Here is a 21,730-nt window from a genome sequence, read left to right as displayed (position 1 = left end):
AATATAAAATAACTGAGTTCAGCAAAAGAGAAACATGTTAACCTGATACCCGATCTCAATTTATATATATATATATTAGCGCATCACTTATCAGGGTATTTNTTACTTGAAATAGTATCATTTGTGCTGGTTATTAATAAATTTTTTTCGCTTTCTTGGTAAGTGTTTTATAGTTTTGAAAGAATAATTTCAACTAGAATTCAGCTATTCTGCTTTTAAGCTACATATTAAAATTCTTATCGAGATCTTACAATTGTAAAATTTTGCTGCGTGGTAAGTTATCTAAAAGTGATGAAGGGATAATCTATGTATATATTATTTGAAAATAAAATTTTCAAACTAAGTATATATAAACACCTTAACTCAGGTTATTCGACACATTTTTAGCTTCGTATTATATTTTTTCCTTCTAATTACTAGCTTATACTTGTCTTTTTTAATCTAATAATTTCAAAATTAATTAAAAGTTAAAAATATAGAGAAAAGGTGAAAAAGATGTAAAGATTTTTTAAAGGAGAAGAACAGAATATTAAAAAATGTTTTTAAAAAATATTCACAAATTTGAAAAAATTATTAGAAAATAAAAAAAGGTAAAGATAAAATCTCGTCATCAGCTCACGTAATTATATCCCAAAAAATAGTGCTTTCTAATAATGTATTAAAATAGACAAAACAAAATATATCAATATAATAGTGTGAGGAGTATCAAAAAAATTGAAAGGAAATAGAACTTATTAAGAAAAATTGTCAATTAAAACAAAAAATGCAAAATAAAACAATCAAGGAAAATTAGAAAATAAAAATTAGATTATATATTTTCTACTTTTATTTTAATTAGAAAAAATCATATCACATAGCTAATCACAGAAGACTTACGGTTAGTAACGCACAAAACAGCCAATCAAAATTGAGAATGCATGCGTGTGAAAAGGTAATATTTTCAATAATGCTGCCTGCTGAAATGTTACAACTAAACTTACCAGTTATAGCTTGTTGCGATTTTTATTTTGTTTTGAGTATGTCTAATGACAACGTGACAGTTATCTATTGTTGTCCGAGCATTTTTATTGGTCGGAAAATCACGTGGTAGGATCCAGTTTTTCCTAATTCATTTCCATACTGTTTTAGTTGCCATCAGCATAAAATTAATAAAAGTTATAAAAGTATTGTTTTTCTATAAGTATTTGTGTATCTCTAATTAAAAATTATTTTCCTTTACTGCTATTCGCGATCGCAACGCTTGAGTACGCCCTCTAGCCGGAGCCTGAAAATATCGGCCATTAGTTCTATCATAACAATTTGCAAAGACGAACGCCATTTTATTTGCATCAAATACGAAGCAAAATTTCCCTAAGGAAAAGGCAGAAGAACTTGAAAAAACTAACCAGAACACGCCAAGCATTTGAAGAACAATTTCTGAATAATTTTTACCTTTCTATTACCAACAACATAGCTTCCGATTTTATGATCGCTTGCTGTGTATATGTGTATTACGGTAAAATAATTTTTTCCGTCTTCAATTCATTACAAATTAAAGTGAAGTCAACATTGCTTTCGTCATTCCAATGAATAAATGAGAATTCAGAACGTACAGAACTGCAATAATTATACAATATTTTTCTTCTTTAAATGAAATAGTATACATTTCTATATCTATATAATTCGGAAAACAACAATAAAAAATCATCCGAATTACTTGAAATAGTATCATTTGTGCTGATTATTAATAAATTTCCATCGTTTTCTTGGTAAGTATTTTTTGGTTTTGGAAGAATAATTTCAACTAGAATTAAGCTATTCTGTTTTCAAGTTACATATTTAAACTCATATCGGGATCATACAATTATAAAATTTTGCTGTGTGGTAAGTTATCTAAAAGTAATGAAGGGATAATCAATGTATATATTATTTGAAAATAAAATTTTCAAACTAAGAACATTTCATTTGGAATTCTGCGGATTTATTAAGCAGATGAGTATTATGATTTTCATAATAAAAAATTTGCTTTTAAAATTTTTTTCTTCTTATTTGATGATAGTTCTCTACAGAATGGTTTCTTACGTGTGATTTAGAACTATAAGAATAAAGAAAAAGAAGAATATGAGAGTTTTTATTTCAATGCGAGGAATTTTTAAAATTGTTTTTTTTATCCTAAGAATTCTTTATTTTACGTTTCTTAGTTTATAATTTTTTGATAAAAATTGATATCAAAATATTTTATTTGAATAAATGGTATATCATTATGAGTTTATGTATACTTCTTGCATATTCTAATGTTTGAAGTAATATGATTCAGAAAAGTATGGAATAAAAATTCGGTACTTAAGTATTAACTCCACCGCCGCTACAGATTTGGCGGCTTTTAAGTGCTGCCAATCTACACCTAAAATTTTTGCGACATATCATAAAATGAAACACTTTATTTAGAATCAAAGTTGTCTATCGGATTTCGGCGGAAAATGGGCCGGTATAGAATTTAACATAGATTCAAAACAATCTCTATTTTCTTACACCTGATGCTGTCGCCATATGAACTCTAATAAATAAAGATTCCAAACGAAATAACATTTCCAAAACGTACGTTTACCAATATAAAGTTTCATGTCATGGGAATTGGTACATTTTCGTTTTTTTGGTAAAATGTTTCGCTCCTGAAAAAATAAAACTGCATCTTGTTCTGTTTTTGGCAAATACGAAAGACGCATTTTCGTAGCACTAAATGGCGACAAAAATGAGTAAACAACAAGGCAACAAGGAATCCAAAAGATGATATCCAGGATTATTTGATGATAATTTTCTATAGAATGGTTTTCTACTTCCAATTATTAATAATATTAAAAAAAAACNATAGATTCAAAACAATCTCTATTTTCTTACACCTGATGCTGTCGCCATATGAACTCTAATAAATAAAGATTCCAAATGAAATAACATTTCCAAAACGTACGTTGACCAAGATTTAGTTTCATGTCATGGGAATTGGTACATTTTCGTTTTTTTGGTAAAATGTTTCGCTCCTGAAAAAATAAAACTGCATCTTGTTCTATTTTTGGCATATACGAAAGACGCATTTTCGTAGCACTAACAAATGGCGTCAAAAATGAGTAAACAAGGCAACAAGGAATCCAAAAGATGATATCCAGGATTACTTGATGATAATTTTCTATAGAATTGTTTTCTACTTCCGATTATGAATAATAATTTAAAAAAAACTTGAAAGTTTTTTATTTTGATGAGAGGAATTCTTAGAATTGTTTTTTTTTTGTTTTGTTTCGTACGCATTCTTTATTTTAAGTTTTTTAGTTTCTAAATAATGATTTTCATTGAAACTTAAAATTTTTTGATAAAAATTGTTGTCAAAAAACTTTTTTTACAAAATTAAATTATATAAAATTATGACGCTTATGTATACTTTTTGCTTATTTTAATGTTTAAAGTAATATGATATTTGAAACTATGGAATGTAAAGTATAAATAGGCCTTTAATATTATACATCATTAAATTTAGTTATATTAACTATTTCTCAGGCATAAGGTTCAACTCTAATAAAAGAAGATACATATTTTTTTTCCTGTTTATTTACAAATATTTTTTCCGATGCGTTTTGGATGTTTCTTCTCTAAAAAAAAAGAGATGCCATTTTGTTTTCGTTTGCATGAGAAAGAATATCAAAAATTTTCTCTTTTAAATGTAATAAGCTACAATAAAGAAGGAACGTCACACACACACACAGAGAGAGAGATTATTATAGATATTTTCAAATCTACTGGCAATCGACGTATATTTCACTATGCACTAATATTTTGTTAGTCATGTTTTTCTGCTTTAATTCTAAGGCTAAGTTTGATCTTATTTCATTTATATTATGTACCTTAACCTCTTCGAAGTAAAAAAAAAAATTCTAAATTCCAAATGTAGTATTCTAAGAAAATATTTCTACATCTACAAACATCGTGTGTGCATTCTTATTGATATCAAATGATATTTTTTTGTAAATAAATAATTGGGCAATATATTATTCATAAAATTAATTGATAAAATATTATGCAAATAAAAATTAACTGATATCATTTTCTTAAAAAAACTATTATAAATTTAAGAATTGTTTAAGTTCACTTAATGTGTAACAGATTAGAATTGATACATAACTAAGTTGTGTTATTTAAAATATATCAATTGAAGTTACTAAAAATGTGAGTGATTTTGTTCCCATTATTCGTCCGAAATGAATATTCTATGTTGTGCAGTATAAACTAAATAACAAATATTCGTATGTTGCATCTCTAATTTAGTAGCAGCAATAGCTGTATATTTTTGAAAATAAAATTTTTTTTTATTATAATTTTACAGTGTTGAACATAATATTGTATCCATTTACAATTTAAAAAAATTTCCTTGAAAAGGTTTTTTCAATAACAAGACCCTATTTGCACAAATTCACAAAACAGGACCCTGGTTGAAAAAATGTGACTTAGCGCTTATTTTATATTCACAAATTACAAGTAATTTTTTTCGCAATTTTACAAAAACAGGACCTTTCACAAAATGTCTAGACAGCCCCCTGTATACATATTCAAAGTTTGGTTTTATTTTGCCTTCATAAATCTGTTGCTATGCAATTTTTTTCCTGTGTTGGGGAATTATGCGTCATAACTTATTTTTCACGTCACCTCTGATATTGGGAGTATTTGACGTGTTATAGCGTGTAAGCGGAATCACTGTAAAAATTAACTATCGACGCTACAAATGAAGCTCTTGAATGTAGCCAACCCATTGTAGTAAAAATTAACAACAATTGAGAAATTTTCCTCATGAGCCACGTCGTGTCACGTCATTTTATTTTACCAACTACTGATTTTACATTATTTAGGTAAATAAAAATATGTTTCAAGAGAGTGTAACTGCAAACTAAATAAACACAGGTAAATACCAATTTGGTTGCATCCATTTATGCATTCATATTTTTTACTTGAATTTACGCAACATTACGATTGAAAAATAATTCATTATTAAAGAATATACAATGATCTTTTAGTGTAACTCTTTTTTTGATTAAATAGAGATGAGATAGCAAATATCTCTAATGTTATATTTTAAATAAATGAAGAATTTGCTTCCAACTTAATTTTCAAAAATTTGTAATGGTAAACTTATAAATTTTTTTTTTTGCACTTCCCACCCAAATGTATAAATTGAAATTTCGGACTATTTTTAGAATTGGGAACTAAAATTCTCCTTTGCACCGGCTATACAAATTTCTGGACCCTAGCACACCGCTTCTCAAACCGTTATACGAACTCCGTTTTCTGACATCCATAACAATAATAAATTCTTTTATTATTATGAATGATGAAGTATATGTCCTTTACTTAAGTATTAAAGCAAATGGCTGAACGTACTTAATTTATTAGTTTGCTTAATGCTTTAATATTCTATCAAAAATTTGAATTATAAAAAATAATTTCAGCATACTTTCTGCTTCTTTAATAATTTATATTCCTGTCTTTAATCCATTCACATTATGTTATATCTTGAACTCAATTTTTTTATAGCAGCCTTTGGCATAATTTTTATTTATTTTGTGTTTGATAATATTTTGTAACTGTCTCATATATAAGAAACTTTATTAAAACCACAAATTTTTATCTGTTAAAAATTTTCCTGTCTGTGTTTAAAAGTCTAAACATAAATTTTTAAATTTTGGTGCTTTAAAAGTTTATTTTCTTTACTTTAAAAAGTAGTCTGCATTGTAAGAAAAAAAATTTAAGTTAAGTTTATGATTATTAAGTTTTTTAAATAAATGTTTTTCTTTCAGGTGACAGTGTGGGGTAATTACAGTAATATAGAACGTAAGGTGTTTATGGGTGTGTCCCAAATAGTGCTTGACGATATTGATCTAGCAAAAGGAGTGATCAATTGGTATAAACTCTTTCANTTGATTAATTTTAGAATTGTGCATTTGCAATGTACCTAAGTTAGTAGCGAGCGAAGCAAACCATATAAGATTGCGTAGCAATTTTCGTGGGTTGGCGAGCGCTAGCGAGCAGGGGGTGCAGCCCATTAGTTATCAATATTAACTTATTAATACAATACATTCTAATAGATTGGTAACTTTAACTAGCTTATTAATAATAACCGCTGATTATTAATATCAACCGATTAATTTCGATGACTGTTATATAATATATATACTTTGAAAAAATTTGAAATTTTTCACTACTTTTGCAAAAGGGTTCTGTTAAAAAATTGTGAATAAACTTTCTCATATCTGCCAACTTTTAATCCTTTCGAGGATGATTTTCCCCAGTGGTAGTAAAATCGAATTCGAATTACAATTTTAGGCAGAAACATACACTATATTTTGAAAAAGCTGATGCAGATAACCATGGCACGACGACGATCTATATTTGACAAAGTACCTCTTTCCACGTTAGCGGGCACCAGACCTCTTAATCTCTGAATTGCCCTAGGGCGACTGATACTGTTGGCGTAGATAGAATGAAGGAAGTTAAGGCAGTTGGCATATGAATAGCTTGCTACAATAAGCAGTTTAACCCTTTAATGGGCCCTTTATTTTTAGTAAGGGTAAAGTAATGTATTTTTGGAATTGAAATTTTTTTAAGAACAGTAATTGATATAAAAAAAACTCATTTAGTTTATAAAAACGCCATTTTTTTGGTGGTAAATATATTTAACATGACCTATTAGGAACTTACTGACTTTTATTTTTCTTTATTTATAAAATAAATTCCTTAAATACTACAAACTTCAAAAGGAATTATGTATTTTATAACTTTTATACGTTTTTTAAAAGTGACAAATGGTTACCAATTTTATTCAAACTCACTTCAAGAAAGCTGAAGTTATTGAAAAATGGAAACCTAAATTAAAAGTGGTAAAACGTAGTGGTGGTAAGTATCCTTACCACGGCCTTCAAAAGGGTTAAATCATGGTTATAAAACCACGGCACGGCACACAATTTTAAAAGTGTGTACAATATTTTTTTGTATAAAATAATGAGACAAGTGATTATTTTAAAATAACAAATGCTTAGTAATTTTTTTTATAACATTTGTATGATATTTATTTGCTTTGTTCGTATTTTAACGCAATACATGAGGTAAATGTGAAATGAATAGTGTTTCAAAACTATTTATAGTAACTTTATTTATTTATAACATTTCAATGATATTGTTTTGTTGTGTGCGAATTAAGAATGATATGAATAGTACTTCAAAATAATAAAATTTATAGTAGCTTAATTTATTTATAACATTTGTAAATTATTTATTGTCTGTGAGGTAAATTTGATATACTAGTACTCCAATACAATATAATAGTACTTCATATAATAATATAAATAGATTTTTATAAATAGTACTTCAGAATAACTTTATAGTTGTTTTTTGTAACCTTTGTATAAGATTTTTATTTAATATGAGGTAAATGAATAGTACTTCAGAGCAAGATGTTTAGAAGCATTAGTTTTCAAAAGTCTGCAGGGTTCATGTTAAGAACTTCAAAGTATAAGCCAATAAATTAGCCAAGTATCAAAAGTATTAGCTAATTTTCAAAATTCTTGGCCAAAGGCGATACTTAAAAAAAAATTATGATTTATTTTTCTGTAAAAAATTTCAGATTAAAATACAAATTCAAAATAAATTTAATTTTTATTTTATGAAATGCAATCTCAAATCTATAGTCATTTTGAAGTTGGGGAGGAGTAAATGAGCAATGAATGGGAATGAAACAGGTTGAGGTTAAGTTTTAATAACTTCTTAGACTAGAGCAATAAAATAAGGACAAACCTGAAACAACATTATGTTATTGTCCCATTGTGCGAAAATAACTCGATAATAATATGCCTCTTTATTGACACAAGCAAAACATTAAAAACTAAACACAAACTTGAAAGTAAGTTGTCATGCGATATCGGGCGATCCGGCATCGAACGTATTACTCTATTTTATGATTGTTTGTCTCATGCTTACGTAGTCTCTCTTGTTGCTTATGATTACATTTTATCTGTACTTAATATAGTTCTGATTGATTATGCGGCGTATCTTACGGAAATTAGTGTAATCGAACAAAATATACAAGATTTGTTCAAAATAATTCCTTTCGAAATTTTTATTTTTTGTTTCTAGGATCGAGAGGAATATGCATTTTTCTTTCCGGTAGAAAAAATCATTCGCCAATACTTTCACCAAAACACATTTTTTTTATTGGACTGAACTTACTTACGATTTAACCGCATTTGGCGAGGTGGCTTAGCATGTACCCTGGTCTGCACCAAATTTTTTTTTGTATAAAATATTAGGTGATATTTGAAACAACGAATGTCTAATAATTTTTTATAACATTTGTATGATATTTATTTGTTTTGCTTGTATTTTTTTTAATACATGAAACAAATGTGATATGAATAATGTTTCAAAACAACAAAATTTATAGTAAATTTATATATTTATAACATTTCTATGATATTTGTTTTGGTGTGTGTGAATTAAAAATGATATAAATAGTACTTCGTAATAGTAACTTTATTGCAGTTTTCGTATAACGTTTGTATTCGTATAAAAATTTTTTATTAAATGAGAGGTAAATGTGATATGAATAAACTTAATAACAACAAAATTTATACTAGCCTTATGTTTTGTAACATTTGTTTGCAACAAATATTTGTTTGCAAAAAATATGAGGTAATTGTGATATTAATATTGAATAGCATTACCTTAGATCAACAAAAACATTTTTAATTATTTTATTCGCATATTTGTATTATATGTTTTATTTTGTATATATTAATTGCGATATGGATAGCACAAACGATATCATTCCCATGAACTGGTAACCATAGACTAGTAACTAAATAATTTCATTTTCGAATTTATTTTGGAAGAAAAATGCATCCATGTTTAACAAAGCATAATTAATAATAAAAATATCAGCATTTTAATCTAAAATTTTGCTACTGCAATGTATGCACTGACTAAGCAATCTGTAGAATACCGGATTCCATATATTGACTCTTATATGAATAAGAAATAAAACAAATGAATTAGAATGTCAGCGGCATATAATTTGTTTTGTCTTAGCAATAATGGATCATTTAGGTTATGCGTCATTAGTTTTTGCGATAATGTGTCAAAAAATTGTGGTTGTAGTCGGTTTATAAACTTTAATTATACGGCTATATTTATTGCATTTCATTACAAATTAGATTGCAAATTGATTCACTGGTGCGTCTATTTGTTAATGTTTCAAATATGTTGATTTTCATATTCACTTTCATGACGATTCACACATTTTTTATTTTTTATAAATTTTAAGAAATTCATCAACCTAGTGTACTTATAATTCAAGCTTATAAAGAAGATCTTAACAGCACAATTTTAAGAGTACAGTAATACCATTTAGAACAAAGATACTTATAAAAAATCTATTAACCAATAACCGCTTACTGGTTTTTAGACTTTAAGGAGGAAAATTTTAAGTAGTTAATCAAACTAGTGTACTTAAACTAGTTAAGTATATATAGCTTAGAGGAGGCAACAACATGGAACATTAAAAAATTTATCTGCAAAAAAAGTGTTAAAATATTTGTATTAAAAAAGTTATAATTTGTAGATTCGCAAGCTTAAAAAGGTAAAAAAGCTGAAGTACTTAAGATTAATTAATTGATAAGTAATTAGATTGACATTTATTAATTTGATTTTTAAACGAAAAATTACGTAACAGGAAAATTAAAATGAAAAAAGATTCTTGATTTTAATTTACTTTTAGGTTTAGGAAATAAATGATCCTCGAAGACTAAATCTTTTTTAAATGTGAAATTGGACAAAAAACTGGGGTTATTAAACAAAATTTAAACTATACTATGACTTAAAAAATTAAAATTTCTACCTAAAATAAAATAATTTTGATTTTCAAACAACGTTCTGAGAACTAAAGCAGAAGACAATTTTTCACTTTTAGCAACATTCCGTGCCACCAAATACATATTAAATGAGGCAGATCTAATGAACTACGTGGCCACGAGATAGGTTATATGTTTGAATCTTAATGCATGATAGGATTTGACCTATTGCTAAGGGGGAAAGTACATTTGAAACTAAAGAAGTTTTCTTTTAAAACATAAGTTTTAAGAAACTAATGGAGATTATAAAATAAATTTCTCTAACTACACCACTTCTTTTTCATGACCATGAAGTTATTTTCAAAAAATGCGACCGTAAACTGTTAAAACTATCGTTTAACAGTTTACGTTACGTTTATTGACCATCTAGAAAACTAAACTAGGAAAGTGCCATTTTGTTCTAAGTATAAAGTTTTGAGTTAATGTGTTTGTAGTGGAATATTTTTTTTCACTTTATAAATGCCACTACATTTTACAATAGAACTAAAACCGCTTAGTGCGGGGCACTTCCAAATGTTAAGCTATGATAGGTTGACCTGAGTCACAGAGTACTGCTAATTCTATAGAGATGAGACCAATTTAAAATCTGGTTTTATAGTTTATGCCTTATTCTAAATTCAGGGTATTATGTTTTATTTATGTCAGGGTTTATTTCATTAAACTTATTTCGGAGCCCTGTGATTTTGAGTTTGTAATGTCTTTTGGTTCGGCGCAGTCTGTGTGCCATTATATTTACCACAATAGCTATCAAAAAACATATCTTCCTGTGCCTTAATATCTACATTTTATCAATGATCTAATATCGTTTTCTGCCATCACCTGAACTTATTGTGATACAGTGTATTATAAAAAAACACTGATGCTAATTTTGAACACAAGATCTCCATAGGAAATAGTTTTTAGTTTCAATAACTTCTGTCAAGTATAGCAGTTGATTTCTAATTAAAAGATTTTTATAATCACATACAAACAACAAGAGATAACATAAAACATAGAGAATAAAAGTTTATTTTTTTTATTTACCAATTTATTTTATTTAAATTACCGGTCATAAAGATAATATAAATAAATATAAAACATTTGTTTATGATAAAACATCCAATCATACCTTAAAATAAATTATACACACTAAATTCAAATACAGCAAAATCAAAACACGAAAACACACTTCATAATTTACTTTGTATTAATATTAAATGTTCAATCAACAGAAAATCTTTTTGGTGAGAATGCTAGTAATGCACATAGTTCAGAAATAACTATCAATAACATATATATATATATATATATATTTGAATCAATGTAAAAAAAACTATAGATGTTAGGGTTCGCAAATTTATATTTAAGAAAGTATAAAAACAAAAACATTTCAAAAATTTAGCAAAACGCTATTAAATAACAAAAATACCAAAATCTGTTTGAATGCCAGAAGAAACAGAGATGAAACATTTCGAAGTACATTCAAAGCTCATCGGGCAATTAAACTGATTTTGATTCCTCACTAGTTATAGCACCTTTCTCCCTAGTGATTTAACAAATTTCGATAACTTTTTTTTATCTCTCTTTTAAATAAAATATTATTAGTTGTCCTATAAAAGGTGCCATTTTTATAAATATTCTAAAATTATATAATATTCTATATTATAGACATTATGAAAAATACTCTTTACAAAGTTTTCAGAGAAAGAGTTCAAGGCTTAAAATTAGATGATTCTGACACGATTTAGAAAATTGTATCTAAACAAACCGTAACATACAAAGATGACCTCAAAATTATATATTAACCTTTGCTTACGGCTGGTATAACATGTGGACCACATGTGGCCGTACAACATGGTATACCGTAAACAAAGGGTTAAGATTAGTTATTGTAGAACACACTGAATACAACTTTTTTCAACGAACGAATCCAAGGTATAAGGTCATGTTTTTGTTTTTATTTCTTTCGTTTCCTGTATAAAATTTAATTCAGACACAATTTAGAAAATTGTAAACAAAACATACAAAAATGATCTCAACATGTAAAGATGACCTAAAAATTATATATTAAGATAAGTTAATACAGAACATACCGTATAGAAAGTTTTCAGCGAAAGAAAACATTGTATTAAATTTGATAATTCTGACACAATTTAGAAAATTGTACCTATACAAAACATACAAAGATGACCTTAATATTATATATTAAAATAATTGCGATTAGTTATTACAGAACACACTGTGTACAAAGCTTTCAGCGAAAGAAAACAAGGTATAAAATTAGATAATTCTGGACACAATTTAAAAAATTGTACATATACAAAACATACAAAGATGACCTTAATATTATATATTAAAATAATTTCGATTAGTTATTACAGAACACACTGTGTACAAAGCTTTCAGCGAAAGAAAACAAGGTATAAAATTAGATAATTCTGACACAATTTAGAAAATTGTACATATACAAAACATACAAAGATGACCTTAATATTATATGTTAAAATAATTGCGATTAGTTATTACAAAAAACACTGTGTACAAAGCTTCAGCGAAAGAAAACAAGGTATAAAATTATATAATTCTGACACAATTTAGAAAATTGTACATATACGAAACATTCAAAGATGACCTCAATATTATATATTAAAATAATTGCGATTAGTAATTACAGAACACACAGTGTACAGAGCTTTCAGCGAAAGAAAACAAGGTATGAAATTAGATAATTCTGACATAATTTAGAAAATTGTACATACACAAAACATTAACGTAAAGCGAGTATGTATGTTCAGTATGTATTGTACAGTACTTGTTAGAAAACATTATTACAATAATTAAAAAATATTTTGGTTTTGATCCTGAAAGAGAGCTTGTACATTTTTATCAACCCAATCCACTATGATTACTTAGTCTATTTAGGTTATTCGATATTGAGAAAAGAAAGTTATTGTCCTTCCTTCCGTACACAATCCATTCGGTTAACTAAATTAACTCTATGCAAGCCTTATGCTAAAAAATTACTTTTCATGCATTCTAGTTAAACCAGCAGTCGTAGCAAATCACACAAATAAGAACCCTCTCTATTACAAAAGGTAAGTAATCTTTTAAGACCTTATTCTAATTTAAATAATAATTTTTTAAGCAATCATGAGATTCAATTGCTTTGTCCGAATAAGAGATATTTGTTGTTGTAATACATGAATCATTATATATAAATTGTAAAACACTTATAAACTGGTGAAATACAGTGTTTGCTGTAGTTCATTACTTACAAGGTAGTTCAGTTCAAAGGGCTTACTGTAGTTCAGTAAGCCCTTTGATGCAGATGGTACACCGGTATCCCTTATATTTATCTTTCTATGACGCTTTAATTTCCAACCTAAATATATTTTTGTATTTTTTACCTATAAAAAAAAGTGAGCCATGTTAGGAAAAAAATTAGAAGTGAGCCATGTTGTTCGGCCTAAATTAATACAAAATAATTAAAAAATTGTGAAAAATATGGTTAATAAAAGTTCTGTGTCAAAGGTTTAAGGGAGTTTTTCAAACTCTTTTTATTCAAATGAAAAAAATCATCAGTTTGATTTTCTAGCACAATGCTTCAATTTTAAACTTTATGTACTACCCTGATGAAAAAAATTGACTAGGTGAATATATAAAAGTTAACAAAGTTATAAATAACTGTTACGAAATAACAAGAGGTATAAAAATAGCATGCTTTCTGCTAAAAAGCTTTATGGCGAAAGAGATTTCGCAGAACAGCCCTACTTTAAAACTTTTTACACACACAAGCTAAAAACCTATAATGTAATAAACAAAATAAAATGTTAGAGTACTGTAAAATCACTCGTTCGGCTATTTTTTCCTTAAAAAATTGATTTTTACAGCAAATTCAAAATACAATTTAAAAATATCACTCTTAGAAGAAAAAGTAATTTTTGCATTAAATTTAGAATTTACAAGGGTAGTTCAGTTCAAAAATAGAAATAAATAACGCTCCCATGTTTCACTTTGTACTAATGTTTTCTTAAGATCTGAATTGTCATCTAAATTGTTCTCTACAAACAACCGCAGTTCTTTTCCTTGTGATCCTGATTTTCGCGAGATCTCATATAATGCTCTTAAAGCTTTTTGATCTTCGATAAGTTCTAAAGCAATGTTTATAAATTCCATTGGTAAATTGTTAGCATCAAGCAGATCGTTTGACACTTCCAAAATAGGACAACCATGGGACAAAGTATTTCGAATATTTATACCAAAGAATAGATCTGTAGATTTAAGCCATAGATTCTTAAACGCATCTCTTTTCTTCAAGATCTCAAGACAGTCCAAGAGAAGCATTTCTAAAGCAGTTTTAGTGTCCATTTCCTCAGTGTAGCGGAGCATTAGGAGTCGCTTCGTATGATCTCTGTACTCTAAACTCGTTCCATAAATTCGTGATTTCTTTAAATAATCATCATCGTTCATTAATATTTCTTCCAAATATTTCATCCTCCCCAATAGAAAATCTAGTTTCTGGGTTTTTAAGTCATTCAATTTATCATGAATGCTTTTAGTAAGGCATAGATTTGGAATTACATTTCTATATATATCATCACTTAGAGCAGTCATAAGTTTGAAGCAAGTTTCTTCTTTCTTACCTAATATGTCCTCAACTGAACGCGAATTATTGTTTAAGATGTTTAAGGCTTCGTCTGTATTTTGCCTACTTTGTTTTATCTGTATTCTTACCTTTTTTTCTTTAATTAGGTATTTTAAATATTCATCAAATTCAGTGCTTGATTGTGTGCCGTTTACATGATCAATAATTTGTTGCTTAGCCTTGTCTAAAAACTCTGAAAAACTTTTTCTTATTATCGTTTGATCTGTTGGAGAAAATATTTCGCATTCCATTACGGTTTTGAAAATAACATTCAAGTTTGGAAAAGATTTTACTGTCGAATTTCTCTGTGTTCCCCCAAATTTTGAAATAAATATCTGTTTCAGTTCAGAAAAAACATCAATGATTTCCTTTATCGAGTCTTTAGATAAATCTTCATGTTTACCGTCTAAATATATATTGTCTATTTTATCTACTTCTTGGATAAAATCATCAATATCACAATGATTCGAGTGTTTAGACATAAATGACAATAAATATTTCAGACCCTCACAATGAACTTGTAATCGATCATATTTAATTTCATTATTTTCTGGTATCAAGTCTAGCATTGTACTTGATATTGAAATGTATTTGTCTTCTTGGTTCCCATAATGCTCTTGTTTCAAATCATATATTTCGGTTTTCATATCGTTAAGCTTTTTAAACAAATCATTGTCGTACTTTTTTGATTCTTCGATTCCATAAGTAATCATGAAATCCCTGACACGAAATATTTGCATCACAAATATGGGCTCAAATGCTTCTGCAACGTCTTTTAATTCTTTTTGGATTTCTAACAGAAACGAACTTTGTTGTTCAAGTGCTTTTCTGCCTTGAGTAAAGCTTGCATGCAAATGGGACAAACAGTTATCTCGAATATTACGTAGTACTTTCACAACATTGATGGGTATGCAGTATTCTAATAATGGAGTTATTATGTTACCTTTCTTTGAGCTTCGAAATGTTTCTCCAATGACTTGCAGCGTGCGTAAAACAGCTAATGCAGATTTTATTTCGTTGCCTGAAAACTCAACTTCTTCAGATATTTTTAAATACATCTGGAGGCGTGCTAGCGAAAATTCTTCTTTAATCAAAGGGTAATCAGACAAGCAGTTTTCGACAATTTTAATTATGTTTGAATCTTTTAATTCAGGTAGACCTCTGCTCAGTTCCTTAGACAGTGATGATAATGCTTTATACCACCTCATACGATAGCAAAAAATAATGAAATATTTAGCTTTCGTCTCAGTCTTGTAATTTACCAAATCTGAAAAGAAAATGTCTTTGTCGAATTTCAACTTGCTCAAAAAATACAAAAACAGAGAAGCTAGTACTTCAATGAAGGTTTTTTTATTTTGTTCATTTATTTCAACCTTTAATGATAAGAAATGATCAAAGAAACACAAGCAAGTTAAATCATCTACCATTCTATGATATTCATAATTTTGGAGGAAATCTTCATACTTATCAAGTTCTGTTTTTGCATTCATGTAGTGGAAATATTCTGAGTATTTATCTATGATAAACAACATGGTTTTGGTGAGTTTCTCACTTACTTGTGCTTTTGAATCATGCCCTATAGAAGTGACACCTCTTTCAATCTCAATATGATACTCATTAAAACGCATTATAAGATCATACATTCTTTGAGAGGTATTGGAAAAACCTTTAGATCGGAAATCGTCATGAATTCTTTCATGTATGGCTGTCAATTTTTTTAAAATATCGTCTTCGTGAGCATTTTCTTGATGAAAATAATCCTTTCTGGAAGCCTGATTATAAAGTACGCGAAAGAGATTCCAATCATTTAAAAGTATACAGCAATAAAATGCTGAAACACCATTTACATCTGTTGTCAAAGGATTTAGCTCATAATCAGCATCACTAAGCTTCTTTAATATGTATGGCGACTTAAAGAGTGTAGGAATAACATGTCCAAATGAGTTTTCAAGAAGCGTAATCAATAAGTGTTCACAAGGAAGTAGCTTAATAATATCCGATATTACAGTCTGCTGTAGACCAGCTGTTTTAAAAATGTGTTTTAAAGCATTTGTTTGTAAATTCGAAGAATAGTTTCTACTTAATCCAAATCCATAAATTATACTTGATGGCTCAACTTGACTGAAAATGATTATTTTCCAACGTGTACTCTTTTGACTTGAAGAAGGGGAAATAAACGATTTTAAACTTTTCCTGTTTGAGTCTTCCTCATAAAGATCGATATTGCACATTAGCATATTAGCAGCAGCCTCGAGTTTTCGATAATTACCCTCACTGTTATTCAACAAATTACCTGCCTTTCGATTCAGTCTCTTTTTCAAGATTGTCAATAACGTAATGAGATTTTCATCAAAATAAAGAGTGTGAATGTTTTTAAATGGATTGATATTCTTCACTCTTTTTTCAATTACATCAAAATTCAACTCTTTACTCAGATTTTTTAATTTTTCGTCTGGATTTTCACCAATCAGTAATTTGATGTTTTGACGAAACGTTCCATTTTCAACAGATGTTATTAAGTAAGGAGTCAATATTGACCAAAACAAGCTTTTCTTTTTCGGTGCGCTAATATTCCACACTTCATCTGGTTCGTCATGGTTATCATTAGCAAAAAATGCTGTCAAATCCTTCTTCGTTGGTGGTTTAAGCGTCATATTATCTGCTCAATGTTGTTGAATTGAGTCCTCTAAGAATTAAAACACGAATAACTATCCAACTTTATTAACTTTTTTCAAATTCCAATCTAAAAACAGAAAATGCAATGTGTAATTAGTGAATTAATTAGCAATATAAAATAGTGAACTATATGTTTACCCTACAAGAAATTTAAGGAATATCATTGCATAAAATCAGAACATGGAATACACTATCTGGAATAAAACATAATATTTTTATAACTAATTCAAATTTAAAGCGTAACATAATTTTTCAGAGCTAGAATAGGAACTATCTTAGCTTAATTTTAAATGCGGTTTCAAGTGGCTCTAAATTCAATGTTAAAAGTATATGTGCTTCCATTTTGGAATTGCGAACTGTCGTTCTGGCTGAGTATGAATTTAAATATCAAAAAACTAATCGATGACAAAAAAATCTGAATAAAACGTTATTTATTATCATTTAACACAAATCATAATAAACGTAGATTAAACATGGTAAACTTTTTACTATATCTACTTATTAAATTACAGCAGATAAAAGGTGGTGTTTTTATTGGTAATAGGACTTTCAGTGGAATAAAAAAAATCCTGTAAAATTACCGTACTGTTTGGTAATGACACGTCAGGTAAAAAAAAACTTTTTTTCTTATGACCAAACATTTAGTAAAAATTACACGTCTGAAAAGTAAATTAAATGGTATTTATGATATGCTATGATAAAAGTACCAAATTGTACCCCACTTACAAAATTTTATCGCATACTATAACACTATATTATATATTTTTTTTTAATTTACCAAAATCATTACCAAAGCGCTGCGGTAAAAATTTACTAGCTTCTGTTGTTCCCACAGAGCCAGAAACAGGGTGAATTTTTCCATATTCTGGTTGTTTGACCACAATTTTTCTCTCAGTGTAAAATTGTAGTTTTGAATAATATTTAAATCAAGTTTTACATTTCCTAATTAATTTGCTTTTTACACTATTTTATTAGTTCACAACATATATAAAAATAACAGTTTGGTAGCCACTAGCATGCCAATGATATTTTAGTGTCTCGCAGAACTATCACACACAATTTAAAATTTTAGTTCATTACGAAAACGAAAAAGGCCATAACAGTGACTATTATATCAGATAATTCGTAGTACAAAATTCGTAGCTGATGCCTATAAGAGGAACGAGTTTCTCTAATTAATTTTTTTTAAACCGGAATAATTAAACATTAAAAAGACTAATTGGACGTAAAACACAAAATCGAAATTAAGAACACTTAGGAGGATATCTGGAAAATTGCCCTTATGACATGATTTTGAGTCTTTAACTCTTCTAATTTAACCAAAAATTCTATTCTTTGTAATAGATAATGTTTTTTTAAGCTCTATTACTCTTGATACATAACGTATCTCAATACATATAAATCATATGCAATTAGAGTAATATAACAGTAATAAATAATATAATTATTCCATTATAAATTTATTTTTAAATTTTTAATAAAATAACGGTATGTAGAAATCATAAGATTTAATAATTTACGTTGAAATCGACGATCATCTTCATTGTGCCGTGACATAGGATTTCTCCTATTATATTACTATATTACTGGCCCGTAGGATTTCTTCACTTTATTACATTAATTCACTCTGCCGCATGAGGCTGAAGATCCTAATCCAAAGCATTGGGTTAAGATTTCTGTGATAATAACGGGGTTAATCTTTAGCGCATCTCTTATCTGGGTTATTATTATCTTAGATAAATTTTATTAAATATTTATCTATTTTTATCGAATTTAAAATACCTTTATATTTAATTATAAAACAAATTTAGAAAGTGAACAAAAAATAAATTAAATATTCCGAGAAATATTAAGAGTATTAATATGTTTACATTTTGTTTTATACACAATGAATTATCTTTTGCTTCAAAAAAGAATAAAATAATTGCGTCATGCAACACCGTTAAAAATAGTTATTTTTTAACTTGCCACATGAAATGCATTATTAAAGTACTACTAATATTTTTTTTTAGAATTCCTTCTTATAAAATTGATTTTCNCTCTTGCTTCAAAAAAGAATAAAATAATTGCGTCATGCAACACCGTTAAAAATAGTTATTTTTTAACTTACCACATGAAATGCATTATTAAAGCACTACAGATATTTTTTTTTTGAATTCCTTCTTATAAAATTGATTTTCAGCCTGGGTACCCCCTTATACTTCTAATGATACCTTTCGACTCAATTTTGAGTTTAATGTTCAACTCCGTAGCCTTGTAATTTTGAACTCAATCCAGAAGACAACGGAACTCCTGAATCAAGTATTGGGAGAAATTTGCTTTTGAGGAGAACTTTTTGATGAAACTAGCCGGCATTTGAGTTACATGGAGAAGTAAACAACGAAAACTTCCCACGGTTAGCCTGATGGCATGAGGATTCTAACCCGTGATTCGTCTACCGCTGAGGATATTTTAAATCGCAGTGCGAGACTCGTGTGGATCACCAGTCATTACTTGGATTTGATCTCGCTTCACCTCATTGGTAGGTGAACGTTCAATGCAATTAGCCATCACAACTCTGCCTAGAAATAGGCGCTAACCTAAGAGATTTTTTTTTAAATTACAAATAGTGTCTGTATTCAGTCACTTTCAATTTCTGATTGCTGTATCCCTCCCGTTTGCAAATCCTAATTGATTTCCTACAATTTCGGTAATACTTATGAATTAATGGTCATAAAGCTTACTAGAAAGACTTTTAATGATTGAGTGTTTCAATGTTCTAAACGAAAATGTGACCTATTATTACTAAAAACAGAGTGGCACAATTTAATATAGTTGCACACGCGTATATATCCTTCGGGAAAATTCCTGCCAACCAACCAATTAGATCGGTTCGTAAATTCAGCATGAACACATCTTAAAACATTTCTACTACTCTTCGTTACGTTTAAATTTTATAGCCTATTATTATTATTTATATTACAGCACACGTAGATGTAAAAAAATGCATATTAAACAAAATGAGAAAAAGATATCATGCCACTCACGATTAATAATTTAAAAAGATATTTTCACGCGGAAAAAAAAATTAGTTTCAACTTAAAATATTAATGCTCTTACAGTATCCGAATGTAGGGAATAGGCAAAAATGAATGTCTTTCCTCCTATCAGTTTCTTCTTGTGATTTTATAATTATATAAAATTAGGGCAAGCTTTGAAAAGATTTAAGAGCACTTACTGGAGAAATCAGTTGGTATTTGCCATGAGTTAAGCTGAGCTGAGAAACAAAATTGAATTGTTTTGAAGAAATATATAGAACAAAAATCATTTTTTTCTCATTTAATATCAATGAATAATGATTGACTAATGAATAAAGAACAATGATTGAATATAATGAATGATTTATTCTTTATTCAAATTATTTCTAACTGATGAATAAATCTTTATTCATTATTCAAGAAGATTTTGAATAATTATTCATCATTCTTCAGAATCACAAATGCCCAACGCTGTTTCCAGGTTAAGATTTCTGTGTTAACAGGGTTAATCATTAGAGCATCTCTTATCAGGGTATTTATTAACTTAGATAAATTTTATTAAATATTTATCTATTTTTATCGAGTTTAATACCTATATATTTAATTATAAAATTAATTTAGAAAATAAACAAACAATAAATTAAATATTCCGAGAAATATTAAGAGTATTAATGTTTACATTTTGTTTTATACACAATGAATTATCTCTTGCTTCAAAAAAGAATAAAATAGTTGCGTCATGCAACACCGTTAAAAATAGTTATTTTTTAACTTACCACATGAAATGCATTATTAAAGCACTACTAATATTTTTTTTTTAGAATTCCTTCGTATAAAATATACATAAAAATACAAAAAAATATCAAAACAAAATTTACCAAGTTTTTTGAAAGATTACAGGCATTATGTTCGTCATCTAATTAACCCAATTGCAAAATTATTTAAATTTAATAAATTTATTTTTAAATGATTAATAACAAGCAAAATGTTTTTATTGAAACACATGTAGACAATCGGACATTCACATTAAATCTAATAAATAATAATGAGATCAGCTGATAACATATCATCATACTACTCCGGAATCTTTCAATAAGAAAATTGCAAAATATTGTTCACGTGATTTTCGATAAGCATGGATTTAGTTTCCTTCAGATCATTTGCTACGTCATCACTTGTTAAGATTATGAAAATTAGCAAGATGACAAAAATATTCATTGTTAAACATTGTTACACACTTTTTGAGAGCAGCGATTCTCAAAAAGTGTTTCGCGGAGTCCAGAGTTCCTTGACATGGCCATAAAATTTCCGAGAGTTAGTACTTATTTTAAGCAATTATGATTTTTGAAGAGCTGACGTAAAATATCCTCAGTGGTAAACGGATCATGGGTTAGAGTCCTCTCGCTATCAGACTGATCGAGGGAGTTTTCGTAGTTTTCTTTCGTAGTTTCCATTTAACGGAAATTCAAATTAGCTCCATCTTAATATATATA

The 21,730-nt window shown here is 28.0% G+C and overlaps 1 protein-coding gene across 3 annotated transcripts in view; it reads right to left on the bottom strand.

Annotated features, from left to right (window-relative positions):
• The window catches only part of LOC122271449 (reticulocyte-binding protein homolog 1), a 32,454-nt gene that overhangs the window by 7,845 nt on the left and 2,879 nt on the right, over positions 1-21,730 (bottom strand). For 2 of the 3 annotated variants that reach the window (XM_043052739.2, XM_043052740.2), the window contains exon 2: positions 10,913-17,287. The exons of the other annotated variant lie outside the window; for it this stretch is intronic. In XM_043052739.2, the coding sequence (XP_042908673.1) occupies positions 13,872-17,198 (3,327 nt within the window). In that variant the 5' untranslated portion in view covers positions 17,199-17,287 and the 3' untranslated portion in view covers positions 10,913-13,871. Of the gene's footprint in view, positions 1-10,912; positions 17,288-21,730 lie in introns of those variants that run through there. 3 annotated transcript variants of the gene reach the window in all.

This window comes from Parasteatoda tepidariorum, chromosome 10 (assembly GCF_043381705.1).
Source record: "Parasteatoda tepidariorum isolate YZ-2023 chromosome 10, CAS_Ptep_4.0, whole genome shotgun sequence".
Classification (NCBI taxonomy): Eukaryota; Metazoa; Arthropoda; class Arachnida; order Araneae; family Theridiidae; genus Parasteatoda; species Parasteatoda tepidariorum.
This window is presented reverse-complemented; position numbering and strand designations above follow the sequence as displayed.